The sequence below is a fragment of the Anarrhichthys ocellatus genome, unplaced genomic scaffold (genome assembly GCF_004355925.1).
Source record: "Anarrhichthys ocellatus isolate YVR2014 unplaced genomic scaffold, GSC_Weel_1.0 scaffold133, whole genome shotgun sequence".
In the NCBI taxonomy this organism is placed as follows: domain Eukaryota; kingdom Metazoa; phylum Chordata; class Actinopteri; order Perciformes; family Anarhichadidae; genus Anarrhichthys; species Anarrhichthys ocellatus.
This window is the reverse complement of record NW_022280163.1, coordinates 236,262-261,353: the sequence shown is the minus strand read 5'-3', so window position 1 is coordinate 261,353 and position 25,092 is coordinate 236,262. Positions and strand designations below refer to the sequence as shown.

The following is a 25,092-nucleotide window of genomic DNA, read 5'->3' as shown; positions in this document are numbered from 1 at the left end:
ACACACACACACACACACACACACACACACACACACACACACACACAAAAAATGTGTTTTGTAAGCATTTCTAATTGTGTCACTTATGGAAACACTATCACAGTTTCTCTATTTGGAGGCTTTGTATTATGTAGATAAATTAGATGTTTCCGGTTCTTTTCCTGGCGGGGTGGAAAGGAAAATAAAAAACACAACCGATGAGCATTTAATGTGCTCCTGCTTCAGACAAATATCAATCAAAGGAGCACAGTTAAACGAGAGCGTGGGCAGACATTCAGTTATTCTGAGGGAGGTAAATGATGCTGAATACCAAGTGGTTCATTGTGTGTTTCCTGACCTGTCTGAGTCGGTCCAGAGTGAGGATGTTCTCCACAGCCAGGACGCTGCGGAGGTATTTCTCTATGGCCGCCTCTCTGTCGGCCGACTGGTCGCCCTCGGTGCTGGCAGCCAGCCTGGCCAGCATCTCCCTGTCCTCTGGACCGTGGATGTCCTGTGGGAGCAGGGAGACGCGGTGTAAAGGGGCGGGGTAGTGCCTGATGCACCCTGCTGGGGTTTCATTTACTTACATCATGCTGCCTTTCACAGCAAAATACTCCAATATCCCTCACAAACTGTTGATGTGCAGCACAAAGGAGTTATTGCAAGGTTTACAATTCATCTCTGGTCGGTTAGTTAGAAAGCAAAGACCACAGAATGTAGTCAATCAGCATCAAGTATTCAACAATGCTGTGTAAAAACAATGCATGATACATTTTTTAATAACCCATTGATACACAGTAAACACCCTGCTCTTGAGTGGTGGTCTGAGGTCAAATGATGGTTACTGTAACAAACTTTGCGGCCCGGTTCTTACCCCTGGGATGTTAGAGACGATCTCAAAGGTGACTCCGCTGCCTGGGATGGTGCTGCGCTGAGACATCCTCTTCAGCAGGCTCTGAGCAAAACCCTGCCACACAAACGCATACATTTAAATGAACCGTGTTAGTGGACGAGTCATTTTCTAAGAGAGAAAGCAAAAAAAAACAAAAAAAAAAACGCCATTGCGTCAGACGGCTCCTACCCATCATGCCTCAGGGCCACCCACCTGTTTCCCGGTGACGTTGACGCAGACGCGTTTCCTGAGCACCAGCTGCATGTGGGCCGGGTGGCTCAGCTGGACCACCGCGCTGACCGTCAGGTAGACCCTCTGGTCGGCCGAAGCCACGCGGCTCAGCTGAGGGCACTCGTGGACTGTCGAGTCCCAGGAGGCCTCCGCCTTCACCTGGAGGAGCACATCGACAAGCACGGAACATGAACGGCTAACGGATGCTCCCTCAGCGGCACATTTGGGATGTGCAGAGACGAGATATAAGAGAAGGAAACTCACAAATCCACCCTGAATATCAACCGTCACCTTATCTTAAAGCGTGTCTTTATAGGAATGTTCTATGCCTGATTTGTTGCTTTTGTGTTTTTTTATTGTTCTTTTCTTTTGTCATTATGTTTCATTGTAACTTATTGTTTCTTTTTTTAAATATTTTTGTGAAGAACTTAGTAACCTTGTTGAGATAAGTGCTGTAGAAGCTATTATTATTATTAAGTTATTATCCTGTCATCCTCCTGTCTCTCTGAGCACTTTATGTCATTATGTGTCACTCACTTGTGCAATGTTATGTTTTATAAATATTTATGTATTTTTGTGAAGCACTTTGTAACCTTCTTGAGATAAGTGCTACCCAAATGAAGTTATTGATATTATTATCATATTACCTCTGGATCATAGTGTTTCACAACATGAAGGTCAAAGAAGTCGTCGTCCTCCTCCCCACTGAGCAGAGCATCCAGCCCCCCTGCCAACGGGCCCAACAGACTGGACTGGAAATCATCAGCTGGAGGGGAAACAAGACGGAAGAGTGAGACCGGCGGAAAAGAAGCCGATTGGATGCTCGTGAAGACGGAGAGAACGGTGAGGAGTGACGCACCGCTGAGATCCAGGAACAGGACGGGGATGTGTGTTTCCATACCGGGGACAGGAACCCTGTGGAGAAACAGCACAGTCAGCACTCCTCGTCCAGGTGGTGGTGGTGGTGTGAGATAAATCATGGAATAAGAGCTCAGGTTAAAGTTAACCCAGACTTGACTTTTACCCAATAATTATAACCATCTACAGATTCAGCCTTCACAAAGCTGCCTAGTCCAGTTCAGTGCGAGTACAAAATGAGGTACTGATGCATTATGTGATGTTTTTGGATTATGATCAGCTCACACAATTGTGATGGGAAATCAACTTGAATTTGAGTGGTATTCAGATTTATGTATTTAAGCAAAGAAGCCATACCACGGAGAAAAACATATTACAAGTAAAGTTTGCTTGCTTTCCTTTAAAAAGTAAGACTACGTGAGTATTATCAGCAAAATGTACGGAAGTATCCAAAGTCAAAGTGTGATTATGCAGAGTAGCCTCTTTCACAGAGGTTGTAGTATTATATAATAAATGTGGTTGCATTTTAATGTCAAAATTCTCCTCAGAGTTGTGATGGATTCCAAGTATAAAGTACCATGAAATGGAAATGAAGTACGAGTATCTTTGTAGATATTTAGAGGGTCGTTCCAAAGGGTGAACAGGAAGCGTTGTGTCCTTAAAGCAAACCTTTGCTGGAAAATAAAATAAAATAAATGAAATACTTGCTGGATCAATTCATTTCCCTTCAAACACACCTCTCCCCCGGCGCTCCGGGGATGCCGCTGCCAGCCGACGGCACCAGCACAGCGTTGCGTTCTTCGGTTAGCGTCAGGCGACACTCCAGCAGCTGGGACTCCCTTTCTACATCATCCTCGGACTTATCTATACACACACACACACACACACACACACACACACACACAAAGAAGTAAAGACCTCAAACACACACTGAATACGGGAAGGGAAAAGTTAAGTACCAGATCTTTCAAACCTGAATCACACTTGAGCAGTGGGAGGAAATGACATCATAAAAAGTGCACAATGACAAGGAAATAGAGGACTGGAAATACTGCTGCAACCAAGCATCCATATATTCTGCATCCATATCAGAGTCTAACAGAAGCCCAAAGAGGGAAGTGAGAGAAAAAACATTTTCGATGGAAGCTGATTTCTCTCCGGTGTTTATGACTTCAGAACAGGGGGAAAAAACATGAAAGCTTTTAGCCACATTTAGAACATGGGGTAGCATTGAGCTTCAGCCCCTTGTGGCCAAAACGAGTATTACAACAACAAACACAACAACAACAAAACAGGAAACTGTTAAAGATTATCCTAGCAAAACCCCCCCCTAGCAAAACCCCCCCCAAATGTTCTGAAGAGGAAACAATTCAGATCTCAGACCTAAAAATGATGGATCATCAGAATGATTGTTTTCTCACTTTCCTCTCAGAGCTTCCGTAGGATTCAGATAAGGTTTTTTGGGTTGCATGAGTCCCACAGCTGTACCTGGTTTGCAAACTATCTTCTGTAGCTGCTGGTCCAGATACTCCTGTCTCTGATTGAGCGTGAGCAGCCAGTGTTCCCTCATCCTCTCCAGGTCTACCTCCTACACAGATACACATACGTGTCAGTTGTTCAGACTATTTGATTTACCGCATTCCTTTTCTCCGTTACGAGCAAACTATCACACATCTTGCTCTTTGTAATTGATCTACTTACTTGGTAGCTGTCCATTTCTTCATCCCCAGCCTGACATTTAAATTGAGAGAGAACCAATTAGAGTCAAACAATAGATAAAAAAGATGCTATTTAAGTCAGATGGGGGAGTCTGAGGAAATCAAAATGAATCATTCTCACACGTACACAAATTAGGCATAAAAACCAAAGATCAAGGTAATTCAATTTCCCAAAAACAAATCCCTCGTCCAGCATACTTTGAACTAATACAAACAGCTGATTGTATTTCCTGCTCACCCATTGTGATCCGCTGCCTTTGGAGATCTGTCGGACCTTGACGTCTCCGATGGACACAGAGAGGATGGAGGCAGCGATGAGGGGCATGGTGCCCGAGTCTGGTACTGAACGGACCTCCACCTGGACCCGACGGGACTGACCCTGGACGAACAGATTCACATGAGGGGATAGAAATAGGCTCACGTTTGTGATAGGACAATGGAAGCCACATGTCCATGAAGCCAACAAAAAGCAACAAGTAGGTTTGTCAGTTAATCGTTGTTCTCTCTTAAAATACAGACAGAAAGTGGAGATGGAAAACTTCAGCCTAATATTAGAAAATAAACTTCAACCAGTGTCCCCGTTCAAATGTACAAACCACAAATAACACCAAACATATCCACAATACCTGTCTGAGCTGGAAGACTCCTCCCGTGCGAACATCTTTAGCAGGAAGAACCTCGACAGCTGTGAACTCTCCTGCCTCGTTCAGCTCCATCAGCTGCACCCACAACTCCAGGTGGCGGGTCACCTCACTCCACCTGCAGGCACAGCATGGACACACATCAGATCTGAGCTTAAAGGGACATTTAGAAGTGCGCTTGTATGAGGTATAAAAGCACACTTCTAGTCACTATCTAACGATCCCTTTGACGTCATATTTATACATACTTTTAAACGTTGTGACAGTTTGGTGTTTTTGAGGATAGGTCTGTTGGTTAAATGAACCATTAGAGGGTGAAACAGACACTAAAATCATGTCAATAGTTCAGATGAATTAAACTAGACTTACGTTAAGTTACACAACTAACCTTCATTTCTCACTTGTTGGAAAATGTCACTTTTGAGTGGAGTGGACTTGTGAGCTTTATTTAATCAGTTTTGATGGCTGCATGCTTCGTGTCAGCTCACCTTTCTCTGAGGGTTCGGGTCTTGGCCTGAATCACTCCCAGGTCCCACAGTGCCAGGTTCCTGCGATGGTTGGCCTGCTTGTGGCCGTACACTTCAATGGCCACTGCCCCATCTGCCAAATATTCCAGAAAGTCCTCGGACACTGGCACCGACAGCTCCTTAAAAAGTTATAAAAAGGTCATTTATTCTGATCTACATCTTCTGAAAATTGTTTGTTTGTTGTTGTTGTTTACTTGCAGTGTCGGTGATGAATTTGCTTTGTTCATTGAATTGTTTCTTTGTGATACGATGAGAATGAGAATGTCACCTTGGCGCTGTCGAAGACCACAGTGCACTGAGGGTCTCTGGAGGAGGACGAGCTGGATGGCTGCATCTCTGGAGCGATGAACACTGACTCCTCCTCCCCCCAGAAGTGGTACTGACAGAAGACGAAGTTGGACAGGTGGCGAGGCAGACCGTTGGCGTGGAGGATTTTCACCTGGGGGAGAGGAGACGAGGAAACGCTCTCACCTTTCTGCTGGTTTGAATCTCATGGTTTAAAGGAAACATGTGCAGACCAGACATGAACAGAGCTTTGAATGTATAGATGTGCCTAACATTGTTGCTTTAGAACGGTCTGGGAAATCTTAGTTTGTCTCTCTCTCCTAAAGCCAAGAAATATTCTTTTTACACAAAAAAAGCTTGAGGTCAATATGTAAGAATTTGAAGCAAAGACCTCCTGATTTTTCATTTCATCATAAGAACAGCAGAAGCACAGCCAGAGGTAATTATGCTTGTCGCATTTCACAGCACAGTGAGCTGGAGGAACTCAGAACAGAGAGGAAGACACAACAATGCGACTGCCTGCCAGAGATGTTATTAATCTGGAGCCATTTCCCCACTGGCAACACTCACTGATACTGAGCAGCTAGCGCATGTAGGATCCTGACTTGTATGTCAGTGAGATTAGATATAGGATTCACATTATCAGTTGGGGTGTTTCCTGGATATCTTCCTGGATGTTTGGCTCATTTCTAACTAAAGTCACGTGACCGACAGGCCTGTTAATGACGCTACATCTGCACGTTCTCACCACACAGTCCAGTCTGCGCTCTTGCGGGTCTCCGTCTGTGTCGCTGAGCTGGATGTCAGACCGTCCTGGACCTTTCTCCTCGGAGCCCTCTGTTCCCCGCCACAGCTCCACATGGAGCCGACCGGCCACCTGACGCACACGCAGAGCAGCAGGGTCTCAATTCTGTTGGTCACGTTGGCAGTGAGCCAGCGCGTCTTTCCTTCTTTTGCCTTTTCTACGGTTTACTTTTGTTCACTAAAGAAATTGTTTACTGTTCAACTTTCCAAATGTCCATGAAGATGGTCATACTGTCGGCCTAAAATTAAAAAAGGCATCACAAAATTGATGATTACCACTGGCATGATTAGTAGACAGAAACAACTTTTCAAATCGAACCTTTTGAGACTTATCAAGTCAAAAAATGATCTACTAAGCATTTACAAAGTGTCAATATTAGCTTGCTTACCATTTGTCATTTAACCTGCATTGATGGAGGTTTTGTCTACTTTTAGGCCTGTTTTGGTCGCCAAAGTTCTGCATTCACACCTGCGTGAACTAATAGAATTCTTGACCCACTTGGGGGCAACAGGAAGAACAGAACTCTAACATTTCACACTGAACTGGACACAGTGAGGGAGGCAGCGCCCCGTTCATTCTTAATGAAAGTTTCTCTGTGGCGCATGAAGCAAAAGAAGTTTGACTTCCAAGTATAAAAGTCAGACGGTAACACCCTGATCTTCCAGTGATCTTCTGCTTTATCGGGCCCAGAGAGCATGTGCAGTAACATTTATTTTAACCCCGCCTCCCAGCCCTTGGTCCAGCCTCGTTCTCATTCACATGAACGGAGGAAGGAAACAACTCTGGATTCGGCCATTAGTGCATTTTTCTAAACTTATAGGATCTAATGATTTAAAGTGTTTGTAAAGTTTTAAAGCCTTGACTTTGGCATTTTGGCCGTCGCCATCTTAGTTCTTTTACAATCAAAGTGACACGAAAGGCTGGAGTAAAGTACAACCAAACGCTGACTAAGACATTTTTAGGGGGCAAAAATGTACTTTAATAAAATGAAAAACATTTTCATTCATAACATTATCATCTAAACTGTCCATGTGTGAATCATCCATGTTTAAGAACAAACTGATCCCCGGCTCCCAGTGGGCTCCTACCTCTCCCGTCTGGTTGATGATGGGCACAGCGTATTGCAGCTTGACGTCGTGGAACAGGCAGGCCAGGAAAACGTTGGCCACACCGATCAGACTGTGGTTCTCCTGTTCATCGAAGAACGGGTCGGCGCGTTTGAAATAGGACCGCATCACCTGGGTTAGAGAGAAAGAGGAAGAACGGGGAGGGACAGAATAAATAAATTACGACTAGATCTAAAGATCCATCAGGACTTTTTGGAGTAAATTGTCTTCTCTTTAACTGATGTTTTATCTGCATATTCTTTGTTCACTGGGTTGGTTCTGTGTCCCTTCTTTTAAGCATTTCATCAATCAGGGATGCAAAATGGCATACACGAAAGCAAGCAGGCTAATTCTGACATATCTACACATCCAAAACGGAATAAAACACTAAATTATACTGGAATAAATGTATCCGAGTCTGCGCATCAAGCTGACTCATCTCTATTCACTCACAGGGTTGTCTTCATCAAAGTCCTTCCACTCCTGGTAGAGCTCCCTCATGTCCACCAGTCTGTTCTCCATCTTTTCCAGAGCCCAGATCTGCTTCCCTTTACCTTTACGGCGAACCTGGATGGCCGGCTCACTCAACACTGCATCACGCTATGAAGAGGGGGGGCGACAGAAAACAGATTTTTAGCCTGGCTGCTCATTAGCCCCGTTTACCAGGACAGGAACAGTGTGCAGCAGTGGCTGTGAGACTTTAAAACCCTTCGTGTATAATAGCAGCCATTTGTACTCCTTGTTGGAGTCAAAACTCAAATCTGACACGACACAAATAGTTTAGCTGCAGTGTGATTTGCCTCCTGTCCTCACTGCCTGAGGATATCATACAAAAATAACCTTCTTTATAACTTGCCAGAACAGAGAAGTAACTGTATTTATTTAATAAATACATGAATGTATTTATTTATTAATTCATATTATCTATACATAGACCTTTTTCCCTTTCACGTCATATCCATCCTATGGATTGACTGTGTAACACACACACACACACACACACACACACACACACACACACACACACACACACACACACACACTTGTTCTCGTATTCTATAATTGAATATTTTCTGTATGTTAACTACCTGTACATACTGTTTTTATCATGCTATGCTACAACTTGTTTTGGTTTCCTATACAATGACATTTTTTACTTTTTCAGAAACACCACATGATGACTTTTTCTTAATAGTGTTACATCTTCTATCTTTGGAATAAACAAAAACATGCCAGAACTTGTTTGAAAATCATCACGTTTTGAAGTTTTCTTCAGCATCAAAGTCAGTCACTGGTGGATGTCTCTACATCGATTGCTGCCCTGCAAACAGTAACTGCTAATAGCCTACTCGGCATATTTTTGAATGTTGCCATTTTGGTAAAGCGCTTTAACACTCAGCATTCACCCACAGCGTCAGAGTCTCTGCACTACGTACAGTATGAAAATCAATAAGACATTATTAAAACTTGCTTCTGAGCTGAACTTGCATGTACAACATGTCAATCAAAGAAAGTGTTTGGTGCTTTGACGTCTTGTTCCTCTGGTGGCTGTTCTGTTAATTAAATAGAGGTTTCTGTGTGTGGCTTTTTTGTGTACTTTGTCTCTCTGTTAGACTCACAGCCTACCTTTCTGTTGGCATCCAGGTTGGCAGCAGGTATCTGCAGAGTGACCAGGTACTCCGTCCTCTTGCTCAGCTCCTCGGCTATGAAGCCGGCCTCCTGTGCCAGCAGGTTGGCCCGAACTATCTGCTCCCTCAGGCGCCGCAGGCTGCGAGTCATCATTGCCTCTCTGAAACGCAAACACAGAACAAGTTTTTTCTTATTCTTCTTTCAAAGAGCTGACTGCCAACAGGGGTCAGTAAAGGTCTCACATCCTACGCGTTTAGCCCACCTGTCCTCGCTCCAGCGGCGCACGCGCTTTTGGGAGCTGGGTGCCGCCGCAGCAGCAGCGGCCGCACCGCTCGGCGGGCCCGTTGGGTCCAGGAGGTGGGAGGGTTTCTCCGGGGTGAGCCTCTGGCGAAGCTGCTGCAGCTCCTGTTCGTACATCTGCCTCTGCCGCTCCAGGGCGCAGCGCTTCTCCTCCTCGTGCTGCCTCTCCAGGGTCTGCAACACCGACTGCAAAGGGTCTGAGGAGGAGGAGCCGCCAGAGCATGAAGAGAGAAAGAGGAGGAGAGAGTGTGAGGACTTTTATAGTTTACCATCCTTTCTTATCAAAAGACAATGAGCTTCTATCAGACCTGTTCATCCTAAAATTAAAACTCTGTCGACCCCAAACCAGTTGGAACCGCTTCACAAAAATCTAATATTTACCTCATTATCTCCATTTTTGTCTTCTGTCAGAGCACTGCAGGCTTAACATAACCATGCAGAACATTGTGGAAAATATAGAACTGCGTGGACCCACATCAGAATCCTTTGGGGTCTTATATTTGGATTCTAGAGCACACAAGCTGTTTGGAGTAACTTGATGGACATCCTCTGCTTTTGATAAAGCTGTAAGAACTGCTTAAAGAATAAAGCTATTTTATGACCAAAAGTACCGGGTAACAAATGTATTATTGTGTGTTTCAAGAGCACAATATATCTTCTTCCTCTGTGCCTGTGAGCTCCATTGTTGTCCAAAACATATTAATAGCACATCAATGAGTCATGGCTGTAGATTCTAGGTCTAGTTAAAGAATTATAATATTTTCTGTGACCCATTTTTAAGGATTTATATCCTCAGGAACAAATGTGCTTTGGGCTGAGAGCCAGGATACATGGTAGGGAACTACTTGTTACTTTTGGTCTTTTCCTAGAAGTTGTTGACATTTGTTATCTTTTGGTGATTTGTGAAAATGCCGACAGAAGTAGAATTTGTTTTGCTGCCCACAGATAGACATGACGTAGACGAGTGAGGAGGTCAGGATAAACACGAGGGGGACACGCTGCCTTAGAGGTCTCCACTCCCATGTCAGGTATTTCTAGATCCAAATCTAAACATTCACAGTATTCAGCATTTATCCTGTCTGGCAGTCTAATCTGTGAGCAGAGCTTAAGATGTTACAGAGTTAGTTCACAGGAGCCGGGCAGTCCTCGAACAGAAATTCAGCTAACCGCTTAGTTGATTCAATCGACAGATACGTAAAACTGAGTTTCTCCACAAAGAATCACACAAAAGCACCACTTTAAACCTTGTGTTTACCAGAGACGTGCTCAAAAAAATACTAAAAAGCATAAAAAACAACTGAATCGACTAAATAGTCAATAAGAACAAATTGATTTAAACTCTAAGTCCAAAGTAATATAAAATGTCTCCATATCCTCTGAGAGAGAATTTGAATTGTGTAAAAACGCTGAGTAATGCAATGTCACATTACTTACCACCACTGCACCACTACGAACATGCTCTGAGGAAGTCAGACTCACCGTTGTTGCCCATGCCTTTCATCATGACTTCGGCCTGAGCAAACTCGTAGCCGAAGCTCAGCTCGCTCGACACGTCGCTGGCCGTGTCGAAGTCCGCCTCCAGCCGGTCTGTGCTCAAACACGTCTTCATCGCAGCGCCGCCCTCCTCATCCTCACCCCCTGCGTGGACCATATGCCTCGGCAGGTTGATCCTGTGCATGTCCGTGAGTTAGATGTGATGTGAGACAGACGGAAAAGAGGAAGAAGTGTGATGTAGCGGAGAAAAAAAAAAAAGAGGAAGAGGCACAATAAATAGTTTGTGATCACATGTAAATAAATGCAGTCGAGACATGTTTGTGTTAGAACTAAAACACCCCACGGGTACTGATTCAAAGTGACCGACCTGAAGAAGTGGTTGTTTCCCCACAGGATGCGGTCGCCGTGGTGAAGCTGCACTGGACTGGAGACTGCAGCACCATTCACACATGTTCTACAGGTGGAAAAAAAAAAGATTTAAACAACACACGAGAGAACCTATGAGATGAGAGATGATGATACTGTAGTCACTCTACAGAGAATATAACCAATACAAGTGAAAAACAGGTCGTCTCAGCTGCTGGAGCTGAAAACCTTTTGTTCATCAAATATTTAAAAACTTTGCATTGAATCGGTAGTCTTCTTATTTTCTGATGGTATTTATTCCTAAATAAAATACAGAGGTAGAAAGCAGAGACAGATCCTAAGCAAGTACAGGCTCAGTGACCACAAAGTAGAAATCCAAATAAGACGACACTAAAAACCCTGGACACCAAAAGAAAACAGAGTATGTGGTCACAGAGATCCATCAAGCGAGGCTTGCGGCGTCGCCGATTGAGGTCGAGAGCCTACCGAGCGTTGCGGTGAGGACTGAGCACCACGCCGTCGTCCTCACTGATGTCGATGACGCAGTGCTCCGCTTGGATGGCCATCCCGCACAGCTGGATGTCCTGAGAGTCGGCCGAGCCCACGCGCGTGTGCTCCTGTGACAACACGGAGGAGACACGGTCACTAATGTGTGTGCATTTATGAATCTGTGCAGCCCTGCGTTTGTCAGGCAGTGTGTGTGTGTGTGCATGGTACCTTCAGATAGTAGACCAACAGCTCGTTGAGGGCGGGGTCAGCGTTAAGGTTGACCAGGAAACACTTGTCATCCACCACTCTGATTCCAGAGGACTGCAGGGAAATGCCCAGACTCTCCAGCTGCCTCTGACGCTCCTGCAGGGAACATATTTCATACATGAACGGATCGATTGCTTATACTTTAGCTGCTGCTTGATGTAAGAAATGTGGGGGTGGAAAGAGAAGGAGCGGAGCTGAGAATGCTGGGAAAATAACCTCCACACTGAATAAAACTTCTGTATTCTTCAACCTGGACCCTAATCACTCATGTTTTTGTGTCTAGCTGACTGATGTATTGAGGGAGAATGCTGCAGACGCTGAACGGGCTGCAATGTAATCACTCGGGGGGAACTCCTCACAGTCAATGTAGGTCATCTGAAAGTGCTTGTTGTTGCCACCGACAGGCTCAGCTTGTTAATAGACGTGTCGGACAACATTATGGAGAGAACCCTACAGAGAAATAAAACCCTTTTTCTTTATCTGTCACTTGATCCCGTCTGTCTGTTCGCTCAGAGAAGCCTCGTAGCATCCACATTGTCAAATCATCTGGATATTCAGCGGTGACTTTAAACATCTTTTAGCCAACACTAAGCTAAGCTTTCTGTTCAGCAACACAACAAACTGACAACACCGGCACTCCTCTCCAACTCTCCCACACATTTCCACCGTTGTCTCCCGGCAACAAGTGACATCTCGCGAGATTTCCGAATCAGAAATTGATTTAAAATTGATTCCAGACGGGATTACATTGCAGCCCGCTTAGCGGCTGCCGTCCACAGCGTTCTCCCTCAATACTGGACCGTTCTCAAGAACTGTTGTCCCCTTTAGTCACTTAGACACAACATGGGTAAATAAGGTCCAGGTTGAACAATACAGAAGTTACCCTTTGAACTTGAATGAACAGAAAACAAATCAATCGGCAACGACTCACATTGTAATTGTATCTCCGTCGTTTGATTAAACTTATCCGTTGCACTTGGTTGAGTGCAAGAAATTGACAGAAATGTTAATTAAGTTCTGTTTAAGTGTAACAAGAATTAGTTAAACTTTTCTTTTCTATTGATACAAGGGGAGTGAATGCGTGTGTGTGTGTGTGTGTGTGTGTGTGTGTGTGTGTATATATGTGTGTGTGTGTTACCTGTGCAATCGCCTCAGTCTTGGTGAGTTTATCCTCCCAGGTGACGGTCATCTCTTGGATCAGTTTCTCAGACTCCTCCAGCCTGTCCTTGAGGTCGGGGGCCTTCATAGACTGAGAGGGACAGAAGCTGCATCAACACTCTCCACAAATTGACCGTGTCGTTTGCTCAAAATTCTAAATACTCGGGCTGGCCGAAGCAATCCGAACCTCGGCCTCCGTGAGCTGCTCCTTCAGTTTCTCCACTTCCTCCCGGAGCTGTCGGATGATCCTGGCGTTGGGGTCCTCGTTGACGATGGCGTGGTTGACGATGCTCTTGGCCCTGTCGGCGTAGCGCAGGGTGGACAGCGTCTCGTCGTAGTTGTCCGCGGAGGGGCTGATGGTGGCGACCATGGCCGTGCGGCTGTTCCCTCCCAGGCTGTCCTGCAGGTAGAAACAATTCCAAACCTTTGAGTAGACAAACAACCTTAAACATAGAGCAAAATAAAAATAAAAAACAAAGTCCACTGCTTTAGTTAGGAGGAAGAATTACTAAATGTATGAAAAGCAAATGATTCATGGTCGTGCTGGGTTTATTCAAGTTTTAGAAAGCTACATTTAACACAATTACAATTTTGAAAGGACTCGTTTAAAACCCCCAAATTAAAGACTCAAAGCTGGCAAAAGGAGCATTTTTCTAACTGAGCAGAGCTAATGAAAATAACCAGCAGAGCCTTGAAACTCAACAGGAATCACTCGGACTTTAAAGTCCAGTTCCTTTAGTTTAAGGAAATGCACCCTGTCGTGTATTGAAGTTGGTATGAAGGTATTTTCTCTGTGTACCTTGAGCAGCCAGGTGAGCACAGAGTCTCTGTAGGGAACAAACTTGCTCTTGTACTTCCCTGCTCCCTGGTCAGCCAAGGCAGAGATAACTAAACCCAGAGTACTGAGGGACCTGGAGGGGGGAGGAAAGTATTTAGTGGGCAGAATGGCACAGAGAGGAAAAAAAAGAGTCAAAAAAATCATCAAAGCAATCTTGGCCTCGGCGCATTATAAATAGACCCAGATTTAAAAAGTGAGTGCAGACAGAAAACAAACACTATCCCAGCCAGCAATCCACTCTGAGGAATACAGCCCGGTCGCTTCATTTAGCTCTTGGAAGAAGAATCTGGATGAGCGAGGGTTACAAGTCTTTGGCGTCGTGTGATATATCTATTTTCTGTTGACTCACTTATTGATGTTGCTCCCTTCTTTCAGACGTTCCCCCGCCGCTCCGGTCTTCGCCGCTCGCTCGCTGCCGGCCAGATCCACCAGACCCAGCTTGCTCACCTTCTCTCCGCTCGTCTGGAGCACAAAGGAATGAACATGATGTTACACTTTGTTTCTAAAAGCCCTTTATCTTAAAGCAGCCGAGAAGCTTCACCGAAGGCCAGTTGCAAATCTGGAGATTTAAAAGGTGATGTTAAACGGATAGTTTGTATGAGGTACTTCCCCACAGTCAGTGCATTACTACAGTAGATAGAGTTTGGAGGAAAAGACAGGAATACCAGCACGGGACCAAACCAATGTACTGCTGTGGACGTATGTTAGACACCTAAAAGAATCAATATCAGTTTAAGTGAACACTATATTTAGAATATTTTCACTGCTTTACCCTCCCTTCAGAGAGCCCTTTCTAACAGGGAAGTGAAGCTGTTTTCTATGCTCTCTTTCAAGCCTCTTTGCTCCTAATTGAATGTCTCAGGGTCCACACGGTTGTTTGGACATAAAAAACAAGTTTCCCTGTGTCCTGGGCTTCTGAAAACATGTGACGGCAACATTCTGAATCATCACATGCACGATTATAAGAGAGGGTGTCAAAAGACATTGCACACGAGAGGATTGTTATGATCCTGTTCTGTATCACTAGTGCTGTGTGTGTGTGTGTGTGTGTGCCGGTGTCGTACCTCAGACTTTAGGTCTGTGAGTGTGTGTGTGAGGATGATGTTGAACACAGCGTGGGATCTGCTGCTCTCTTCATTCATATTCGTGGCTGCCACCGTGCGAGATTTATTTCCCTCCGACATCAGGGACTCTATGTCCTGTCAGAGACACAAAAACACACGTCTGTTGTCTGTGCCCGGACTTTATGAGATAACTGGTTACCCCTGGCAACACAATGTGATGAAAGCAAAATGAAATCAGAGCGGAAACTCGACATCGTTCATAAAGTACCTTGTAGCAGGCCACAGCCAGGCGAGACAGGCCGTCAACATAAGGCCCCATGACTTTGTGCTCTCTCACCCGCAGCGCTTGTCGATTTCTACAGAGAAGAGACTGTTATTAATCCTTCATCCTTCAGACCTAACTACCATCATCCATTTGTAAATATTAGGAAATAGACAGCGGCGTTCCTCCCTTCTCAACAAACAATACAACCAGTCTTAAAGGGACAGTTCACCCCAAAATAAAAAAATACATATTTACTAGATGGCACTCAACTTGTGGTGCTCAAAGCGCCAAAAAACACATTTGAAAAACTCAGCAGCATTTTCTTATTCCATAATAAACACCCGGTTACTTGAGATCAGTGTTAATACTGTTAATGAAAACCATGACGCACTGTGTACGTCAACAACCTTTTTTTCCCACGATAAAGACGAGACGGTCACGAGGCTAAAATGTAGTTTGAAAAATAACCAAAGTCTCTCTTATTTTCGTCACCTTCCACCTTCTCCTCTCTCCATCACTGTCTTTGTGTCTCACATGGTAGATCGGCTCTCATGGCGAGCTGAGTGGGTGTGACCGAATCACTAACGAGCAGGAGGACTGGGAGTAACCCAATCATTCAACCTGCGTTTCCATCACATAACGGGAAGATAAAATCGTACTGGAAATAGGTTTAACTAAAAGGACAAAATTGATTTTGTCCAGACTAGATTGAATTTGAAATGTTCAATATAATAAAAATTCCTCCATGAAATAAACAAGGTCTGTGGATTATCTTGAGTCACCGGGTCATGATTTCTTCAAAGAGACATCTCTACGGCCAAAGTCTCCAAAACTATGCAACTCACACCAAAACAATGTAGGCTGATAAACAGCTCTACATGAAAGAGTACAAATATGTATTTTTGACTTCAGAGTGAACTGTCCCTTTAATAAGATCAAGACTAAGAGCCATTTGATATGTTAAGATAGCACTGTATTAGACTGAAATATGACGGCTCGTATGACCGCTAAAGTACGGCATTTCACAGTGTACAGCATAGACTCACAAATCTACTGGTATTTTCTTAAAGAATATTTCCTAAGGATATGTAATGTATGCGACTCCCTGTTTTGAAGTCAGCTAGAACAAACGGTTCCTCACCCTTTGGGGTCGAGCAGGTCTCGGACCTTCTCGTTGTAAATCTCCATGAAGGAGACCTCCACGGTGAAGCACTCCCCCTCCCGGGCCTCCCGCACGGTCCTGCTGAACAGGGAGCTGCAGAGCCGTGGGATCAGACCGGGCTGCTCCGCCGAGCCCATCATGGTGTACGACTTCCCAGAGCCTGGAGTTTACAAATCCAAACATCAAGTGGGAAAAAGAACCAAGCAACGTCAAAGAGGAAAATAGGAGGGAAGGAGGAAATAGAATCCGGTTCAGTGTTATTGGCTAAGGACGGCTGTAAACAGTGCAATGAATAGAGCTCCATAGGGCCCATTTAACAACAGTTAAAAAAGTATAAAATATATATTAAAAAAGGAATCAGACAAATGGTCTTAATGTACATGCTTCTCTGTCAAGGCATGACAGATCTCAGTGATTTGGAGCTGTGGAAGCAAGTAAGAGATCATAAAAAGGCTTAATCATAAAGTAATCTGGAGAGTACTGCTAATGATGGAAGAAATAAACACCATTAAACAGATGTACCAGCTCCAGGGTAGATAAAGAAATGTGTCTGAGAGGCAGAGATTCTGATGAGTTGGCGTCGCAAAATGAGACACGCTCGAATAAAAAGCAAATGAAATAGCTTCTTGAGACTATGAAAATGTGATGACAGTAAATGCAAAGTCAGAGAAAGACCCCATGAACAAAGAAGTTCCCATGAAGTTTATAGATATGAAGATAGAGATTCTGTCATAGACCCACGAACCAACGGCAGACACCAGCAGACCTTTATTAATATTACCGAGGGCCCATAAGTCTGATGGTAGCATGTTTGAAGTGAATTACCCGTCTGTCCGTAAGCAAAGATGCAGGCGTTGTAGCCCATGAAGGCGTTGTCCAGCAAACTCTCCCCAAGGCTCTGGAACACGACGTCCTGACCTGCAGACAGCACAAAACACACTGGAACATCTGCAACTGAACCTCTACTTTCAACGCTCAGCAACAAAGCATACAAGATGCTAAAAGGGAAAAAGAAGAGGCATGGTGGGCATTTTGTTCACATCTAGTACATCTGACACAGGCTGGTGAATTAATGCCCCCCCCGCATTGTTAAGAAACTCCCTGGCAACGGTTTAGTTTGACCCCTTTACAATACGCAGGACTAATCTAGAGGTGGACAACACTTCATCCCGCCACCAGAATGGACCCTTTCTTCGACTCTATAAATAGTTCAGAAGATGAGGAAACATTCTGTCAGGAGATAAGTTTAACAAGTGAGTCACCAAGCAGCGGAGTTATGCTCAAGCTAAAAACAGAACCAAAAAGGTCAAAAAGGCTGATGTGAACCGACCTGCAAACTTGTCTTTCTGAGACTCATCTATGGACCAGAAGCAGTGGTCGTAGGCGAACACCTGAGGAGAACACACGCATTCAGAACAACTCATGCACGGATAGCAGGCAGATTGAGCATTCAGTCACCTGATGTTTACAATGAAAAGAAGACATTTGTGCATAGAAAAATATAAAATAGAAACTTATTCATCATGAGTTTAGTTTAAAACTCACCTTTGGCTGATTTCTAAAGGGTAACAGAGAGAAGAAAAAAAAACTATTTCAGTTGACAATCGGTGCTTAAATAAAACATGAACATGTCACCCAACCTAACAAACTACTTGAAGTCTCACTGTCAGTCTATCCCAGGCTTGTGGATCCACACACCAGAGGAGATACCTCGCCATGGCAAGAACATGTGAAAAATACTTACGACATGGCAACACTTTCAACACATAACATACAGTCACCTGACATTCTGGGTCCTGGTAAGAGGCACTTTTTAACATTCAAAGCAAAGTCAGCTGAGTCCACAGTTAGACACAGTCACACCTGGGAGCTGCCCAGGTAGTAGTTAAACGAAGGGTATGCGCTTCTTCTTCCTCCTCTTTCCCACCAACATCTTCCCAGCCGGTCTGGGGAGTCTTGGACCGTCGACCCTTTGCTCACAAGACTGCTTCTCTAACCTGTAGGCCAGAGGTTCCCACTTGGGTCAGCAGCTAATTTGAGTTGGTTGTTTGATGCCTCTGGGAAAATAAACTTTAAAAAACCCGAAGGTATTATAATGTCTACTTTTCAGATTCATATCTATCTTTTTTCCAAATAGTTTCCTGCCTCTGGTTATTCTCTTGTAATTCATTTAAATGAAGCAATTGGAGAGGAGGAAAGCTGTTTGCCACTCTGCAGAGGCAGCACGTCCTGAGGGCTGCGATGAGGCAGCACTTTTCATGGATAATGAATAACTACAATCACCAACTCGTCATGTTGCAGTTTACATCCACGTCTCTCCAAAATGTCATCACTGCATCATTTTATCCTGTTGGACATTTGTGTGAAATGGTCATAATAAGCATAGGAATTCTCGAGCTATGGCCAATACCGTGTTTTAAAGTGAGGTCACAGAGAACTTTGTTCACCAAAACCTAAATCAGTTCATGCTTGAGTTTGTGCACATTTTGAAGAGATTCCCTCCAGGTGTTCCCGAGGTATCGTGATCACGAGAGTGGACCGGACGGATGATCTACCGAAGAACGGCAAAAAATAAATAGCCTAACAAATGCAAAGAAACACCTGTTCTTAGCTGCACGGATGCGTTACCAAGTGGGCCCTCTCAGGCAGAGGGGTCAAGTGGCCCCTAAGCCAGATGAATGAAGGGACATTTGTTGTTGGAAAGGCAAAGAGTCATGTTTTCCCCTTAAATACTAACCACCGGATGAGGGCTAACTCATTCAAATGAACGACATGTCCATGCTGTGACCTGCTCCATCTTAACAGATGCATTCTGGAGAGAAAAGTACAGCGGACAACACTGCAGTGCAGGAAACAGCAGAGCAAGCAAATACTGCAAAACCTGACACGACCCCCGAGTGAGAAGGGAGAGTTTCAAGAACACAAAATCAAAAGGTGTTTTAATGGTGGCGAAGATTAAAAGTCTGTCAAGGTTGACTAATCCTCTTTGACTCATTGTGAATCAAGTGGAGAATGTGACGCAGCACTAAAGAACCTCAGAGGCTTCCAGGGTCCCCGAGACAACAGGCAACAGTTCTTACCGGAGCACTTTAAAAATACAGGCGCTGCGTTTTAGTGCAGAAAAACAATAGTTCCACATTGCGTCAGTCAGCAAAACACATCACCACATTCCAGCAAGCAAACGTCAAATTGAATTACCAAACATGCTCCTCTGCAGCTTCATGGTGTTGTCCATCAGCAATGAAGCATTCATAACACCAGCACGAAAAATAGGATTTGTTTATACTTGAAACTGGTGTTTAAAGCAGCTATGATCAATAACTCTATATTTTACAACAGATCACGTGAGTACTTGTATGTGGAAAGGGTGACTTCTGGTGATGAGCCAGGTGGCAACCTCTGGTTATGAAAAGGGAAGAGAATGTGCAAGTGTCTTAAACTGGCACTCTCTCTAATGGCCATCCTACAAGTCGACATTGTATTTGTGGTGGTTGCCCACTGAGGAGGTTGGGGCTACAAACAGATTTTACACATTCAGGATGACCAAAAACATCGTTTGGGCAAATCTATTTGAGTTGGCCACCAAAGATGTAAAAATGTGGTAGACACAGATTGTTATGTTTGTTATGGTAAACCTTATCATACTTAAACCAAGGCACCCAGTCCCCAGGGAAGCCCCCTTTTGAAGTGTGCTACCAAACATAACTCAAAACACACAGTATTCACTCAGGCAGAAATATCAATTTTGGGTTTAAAAAAAAGAAAGAAAGAAAGCCTGTAAATTAAGCCACGGCCACACACACACTGGGGGCTGTAAAGAAACAAGGCCTCCCTATGTGAGACTTGGCTGGGCCGTGAAAGAGCAACACTGAGTCCTGTCCTCTCCTGGGCTGGCAAGGACAGTCCTGAGATAACTGGCAGAGCCCCGCAGCTCCTGGGAGTTCCTGAAGGACAGGGAGGAGGGTCAGCAAGTCTAGGACCAACAACATACAGGCCTTAGGGCTTTGATAATGCTATTGGGTGGATTCGGGACATAAAAAAAAAATTCTGCACATCGACAATCTGGAGGATATAAAAAACAAGAAACATTTGTGATGCCATAAACAGATATATAAAAAAACTCTTCAAAGTGGGGCTCTTATTGCAATAAAGCTCAGATAAGAAAGGCTCTCAGTTGGTGTTTTACTTTCTGCTACAGTTCAAGGTCTGTTTACAACATATGCAGTATACTATGGTTTTACAGGCCTGCTGAATAATGATGGGTTCTAAAGTTTGTGCTTTATTAATCTCTACCATCTTGAGGGTCTGACAAGCCCCCGCTGTATCCCCGCCTGGTTGCATCTACCCAGGGTGCCGTTACATATTAACACCCCCTGAAGCTCATGCGGCAGTTCAGTTAAACCTGTCAGGCAGTGAGCTGACTCAGCAAAACCTCGTTGGAATTGGCCGGCGAGTGACTCCGACTCCCCCCCGACAAAAAACAAAGCTTTTCTGTAAAACAGGCCATGCTCATAATAGAATACAATCAACTGGGAAACTAATCAGGAATGCCTCGATGCAGAAACCGATGTGCTCCAGTTCAAAATACTTGCTTACTTGCTTCACCGTGTGTTGCACCGAGCCTGTTAAACCTGTTCATGTTGAGCCCCGAAGGGGAAGCATACTGCTGCTGAAGCATGTCAGGGCAGAGGAGACACACAGGTACACACACACACACACACACACACACACACACACACACACAAAGCATAACTATGGAATATGAGACACTCTCTTTTTACAAAGAGGAAGATTCATACTCTCTGTTACTGGGGGGGATTGCCCTGAGGCATTTTTACTGAACAAGGTAACCTGAGAAGGGAGACCAGAACCTCCAGAGAGCATCTACCTGCGCTGCTCTGACTCACTGCGAGGAGGAAAGACGAGGACCGGACTCTTTGTCAAAAGCCAACACTGTGCCCCGTGGCGCATTGTTTAATTTAACACAATGAGTGCACATTTTGCACCCACAACATCTGACATTTGATGCATTACACAGATGAAAGCTGTGATGTTGTAATATTAAACCAAAGACAAATCTTTCCAGACTGGATGCATACATTCTAATGTAAAATCTGAGATCTTAAATGTTGTTCTACTTTGTTCTAATTCCTTTTAAATCGTGGCTTGGCTACCTGAGCAGGATTGAGCTGGAACAGACACGCCCTTTGTAAAGAGAGCAATGATTCAAGAAGGACACAGAGGGAGAAGGAAGAATGGAAGGAGTAATAGAGGGAGGATGGGTGGGGTGAGGTTTGGAGCTGAGCTTCTTTAAGCAACTGGGTGCTAACTTGACGGGCTGGTTACAGACTCTCTAAACTCTCTGAGGGAATGAAACTAGTGGAACCCATATACTGTAATTACTGTACGTTTATACTCTTGAATGAGGCAAAACAGATGCTACGCTCACATGTCAACAGATCCATCTGAGCACTTTCTATCAGCTGATGAAGACTTGTGTGATACGGTTGAAAGCTCCTGAAAAAAAGCTAGTAGGTGGACCCTGATTTGGTATTATTTTGTCAAACTTCAAAATAATGGCGTAAAGAAAGCTTCCAGTAGAAACCTCCAATACTATTTTTAGTCCCAAGTCAAGACCAACAACTCAGGAGACAAGTCCCACGTCAAGACCAACAAGTCCTGAGTCAAGTCCCACGTCAAGACCAACAACTCAGGAGACAAGTCCCACGTCAAGACCAACAAGTCCTGAGTCAAGTCCCACGTCAAGACCAACAACTCAAGAGACAAGTCCCACGTCAAGACCAAAAAGTCCTGAGTCAAGTCTCAAGTCAAGACCAAAAAGTCCTGAGTTAAGTCTCAAGTCAAGACCAACAAGTCCTGAGTCGAGTCCCCAGTCAACACCAACAAGTCCCCAGTCAAGACCAAAAAGTCCTGAGTCAAGTCTCAAGTCAAGACCAAAAAGTCCTGAGTCAAGTCCCAAGTCAAGACCAACAGGCCCTGAGTCAAGTCCCCAGTCAATACAAACAAGTCCTGAGTCAAGTCCCAAGTCAAGACTAACAAGTCTGAGTCAAGTCCCAAGTCAAGACCAACAAGTCCTGAGTCAAGTCCCCAGTCAAGACCAAAGTCAAGACAAACACGTCCCGAGTCAAGACCAACACGTCCCAAGTCAAGTCCCAAGTCAAGACCAAGTCCCGAGTCAAGACCAAAGTCAAAGTCAAGATCAACAAGTCCCCAGTCAATACCAACAAGTCCTGAGTCAAGTCTTGAGTAAAGACCAATAAGTCCTAAACTTTTGTTGGTGTCTAAAACAAGTTGACAAGCGATTATACGCTCCTCACCAGAAGGTTTCATTATTTTGTTAAGTCCAGTCTTCAGTCATCAGATTTATGACTTGAATCTGACTTGAGTCCAAGTTCTGTGACTCAAGCCACAAACGCTTTTGTAACAATCAAAAAATGTCACAAGTAAGAGACAAAGCCAAACAACTGCTAAATAACCCAGCTTTCAACTGTTGAATGGTTTTGCATTAAACTGATGGTAACGTGTGTGTCTGGTGTGTGACACTCTGCGGCTTACCGGGGGTCTCCTTTGCCAACGTTGGTGATGGCCGGATGCAGGACTGTCTGGTTCCCCTCCATCTCCACCACACATTTGGTCTTTAGGTCTTTTTCTGGAACGAAACAGAAGTCAATGGAGGAAAAATGATGTATTGTCAATGATAACAGTAAACATATTTTCCCTGCAGTACAAACAGAACCAGACTGTTGACAAGTAAATAGGCCCAAAAAAAAGAAAAGAAGTAAAATGTACAGTGTGCTAAGTCGCTTTTGCAAAAAGGCTGTCCAATCACCAAAATGTACTGTTTGAACCGTTTAAAGACCGTGTACTGACTTAACTGGTGATTCTGACTTTCTTTAGTAGTCGCTGACACAACAGCCATCACAGGACACAAACAGCACAATGTGGAGAGGCAGGAAATAGTTTTATTTTGGTGATTCATCCCAGGACTTGCCTGTGCAAACACTAAAACCACTTTACTACTCCAAGAGCAGATAGTAAAGAAAAGCAGGGTCAGGGCTACTCTTCCTCATTCCTACCTACTGTATAAGGTTTTAAAAGGCGGAGACACTTCCTGTCAGAGCAGGATTTGGTGCACGTGTGTTGTAAGATGTTCCATTGTTACACCTAAAGGGCCAGTGTGTAGCATTTAGGGGGGTATATTGGCAGAAATGGAATGTAATATGAATAAGTATGTTTTCTTTAGTTTATAATTACCTAAAAATAGGAATCGTTGTGTTTTTGTTGCCCTTGAATGAGCCTTTAATATATTTACATACAAAGCGAGTTCTCTTTGAGGAGCAAGCCGCCACGTTTCTACAGTAGCCTAGAACGGACAAACCAAACAATGGCTCTAAGTTTGCGTTTTTGCTTTGGCCACAGGAGGCAACCTCCGGTTCTGAAGAGTGAAGCCGATGCATATTAAGTGTCTTAAAACTTGCATCTCTCTACTGACCAGCAGGGGGCGACTCCTCCGGTTGCAAAAAGAAGTCTGATTGAATGGAAGTCTATGAGAAAATGACTCTACTTCTCACTTGATTTATTCCCTCAGTAAACATTGGGAACATGAGTTTATGGTCTCAATCTCTTCTTCAATACAGCATGATGTTCATATAAGATGATGGTTCATTTTAGAGTAATTTCAGTAAAGCAGAGTATGCTTTAGGGCGGGTCAACCTTGTGAGTGACAGGTCGCTACCCTATCAGAGCCGTATACGGTGTCTCCACGTCACATACCCACCGTCCAAATATGGTCACTTCCGTTCACCGGTTGCAAAAAGCCAAGATGGTGACGGCCGTAATCCAAGATAGCGAAGGCCAAAACGCTGAACCTGAGGCTTCAAAACGACCTCATGATGACTACGTCCACTTCTTATATACAGTCTACGGTCGGCCAGCGTAGTTCTCAGTGTGCTGCCTTCTGCAACCTTATCACTAGATGCCGTCAAACTCTACATACTGCACCTTTAATTAGGCATATTTGTAGTTTTAAAAGCTTTTGTAGAAACTCACTTGGAAAAGTGATTTATTACATGAAATGAAAGGGAAAGTTGCAGCTGCTGTTCAGCAACACAAAACGTTTGTCAGCTGGCCTGTCAGTCCTCAGCACTGAACACAACACTGTACACGGTGCCCTTTGTGTCAGGATGTGATGTCACTGTTCCTTCCATATTTCTTTCCATTTCTACTCTCACAGCACTGCAGCCAAAACTCGTTTCCAAAGAGGGGCAGAATGGACCTTTTCAGAGCCCGACCTGGTGAAACAAGCTGTGTAAAACATAGTTATGAAACCTCGAAAATAATCCTGGCTTCACAAACCAAAACACCCCTTTTGAAGCTGGGCATCGTTGTTAAAAATAACTGTTTGTCCCGTGAAAAACAGACTAATAAGTGCGGTCCAACTCCTAACTGATAAAAGTGTCACTCTGACAAGTTACTCACCTCTCCTGTTCATTGGTCGCACACGAACAGCGACCTTTACGTTGGAGTCGTTCAGGCTGTTATCATCCATGGTGCCACCTGACTTGTATATATATGAATGGACACAAGAGATGCAAATTACACTCTGTATGTAGAGTTAATTCAAACTCAATTTGAACATACACATAGGCCTGAACACAGCTCGTCATTGCGCCAGATACGAATATCTATAAATAAACCCAATAAAATAACTCCTGCTACTTGTAACACTATTATTACTTAAACCCAACTCCAAGCAGCTTGTAAAAACGAAAACGAAGAGATAACAAGCTGAAGGTCAAAGTATATTTAAAAGAGAAGTGAACAAACCGTGTGGAAAAGAGTGCGCAGTAGTTTCGCTGTCCGACTCTCGCAGGCACCTTGAGGAACACCCAGCAGCTAGCCCGGGACGCTAACGAGAGCTGGAGAACAGCACACATATAGAGAAGGGTCAAATGCTTTCATAATGACCCCCGATAAATGTAACCGTAACCCCAGTAC

The 25,092-nt window shown here is 44.2% G+C and overlaps 1 protein-coding gene across 6 annotated transcripts in view; it reads right to left on the bottom strand.

Moving 5' to 3' along the window:
• LOC116399861 (kinesin-like protein KIF13B) overlaps nucleotides 1-25,092 on the bottom strand; it is a 32,500-nt gene that overhangs the window by 7,011 nt on the left and 397 nt on the right. For 4 of the 6 annotated variants that reach the window (XM_031877297.1, XM_031877300.1, XM_031877301.1 and 1 more), the window contains exons 2-35: nucleotides 24,922-25,013; nucleotides 24,574-24,655; nucleotides 22,651-22,744; nucleotides 17,620-17,632; nucleotides 17,405-17,465; nucleotides 16,900-16,992; nucleotides 16,054-16,234; nucleotides 14,916-15,003; nucleotides 14,648-14,782; nucleotides 13,933-14,045; nucleotides 13,545-13,656; nucleotides 12,933-13,145; nucleotides 12,726-12,836; nucleotides 11,549-11,683; nucleotides 11,318-11,448; nucleotides 10,833-10,919; nucleotides 10,451-10,641; nucleotides 8,934-9,168; nucleotides 8,669-8,831; nucleotides 7,496-7,642; nucleotides 7,025-7,174; nucleotides 5,880-6,008; nucleotides 5,115-5,285; nucleotides 4,808-4,965; nucleotides 4,305-4,437; nucleotides 3,917-4,057; nucleotides 3,662-3,691; nucleotides 3,449-3,548; nucleotides 2,698-2,824; nucleotides 1,962-2,017; nucleotides 1,750-1,868; nucleotides 1,085-1,261; nucleotides 854-946; nucleotides 338-490 (exon numbers count right to left, since the gene is read on the bottom strand). In XM_031877297.1, the coding sequence (XP_031733157.1) occupies nucleotides 338-490; nucleotides 854-946; nucleotides 1,085-1,261; nucleotides 1,750-1,868; nucleotides 1,962-2,017; nucleotides 2,698-2,824; nucleotides 3,449-3,548; nucleotides 3,662-3,691; nucleotides 3,917-4,057; nucleotides 4,305-4,437; nucleotides 4,808-4,965; nucleotides 5,115-5,285; nucleotides 5,880-6,008; nucleotides 7,025-7,174; nucleotides 7,496-7,642; nucleotides 8,669-8,831; nucleotides 8,934-9,168; nucleotides 10,451-10,641; nucleotides 10,833-10,919; nucleotides 11,318-11,448; nucleotides 11,549-11,683; nucleotides 12,726-12,836; nucleotides 12,933-13,145; nucleotides 13,545-13,656; nucleotides 13,933-14,045; nucleotides 14,648-14,782; nucleotides 14,916-15,003; nucleotides 16,054-16,234; nucleotides 16,900-16,992; nucleotides 17,405-17,465; nucleotides 17,620-17,632; nucleotides 22,651-22,744; nucleotides 24,574-24,643 (4,110 nt within the window). In that variant the 5' untranslated portion in view covers nucleotides 24,644-24,655; nucleotides 24,922-25,013. Of the gene's footprint in view, nucleotides 1-337; nucleotides 491-853; nucleotides 947-1,084; nucleotides 1,262-1,749; nucleotides 1,869-1,961; nucleotides 2,018-2,697; nucleotides 2,825-3,448; nucleotides 3,549-3,661; nucleotides 3,692-3,916; nucleotides 4,058-4,304; nucleotides 4,438-4,807; nucleotides 4,966-5,114; nucleotides 5,286-5,879; nucleotides 6,009-7,024; nucleotides 7,175-7,495; nucleotides 7,643-8,668; nucleotides 8,832-8,933; nucleotides 9,169-10,450; nucleotides 10,642-10,832; nucleotides 10,920-11,317; nucleotides 11,449-11,548; nucleotides 11,684-12,725; nucleotides 12,837-12,932; nucleotides 13,146-13,544; nucleotides 13,657-13,932; nucleotides 14,046-14,647; nucleotides 14,783-14,915; nucleotides 15,004-16,053; nucleotides 16,235-16,899; nucleotides 16,993-17,404; nucleotides 20,744-22,650; nucleotides 22,745-24,573; nucleotides 24,656-24,921; nucleotides 25,014-25,092 lie in introns of those variants that run through there. The other 2 variants (XM_031877298.1, XM_031877302.1) reach the window with 2 other exon arrangements.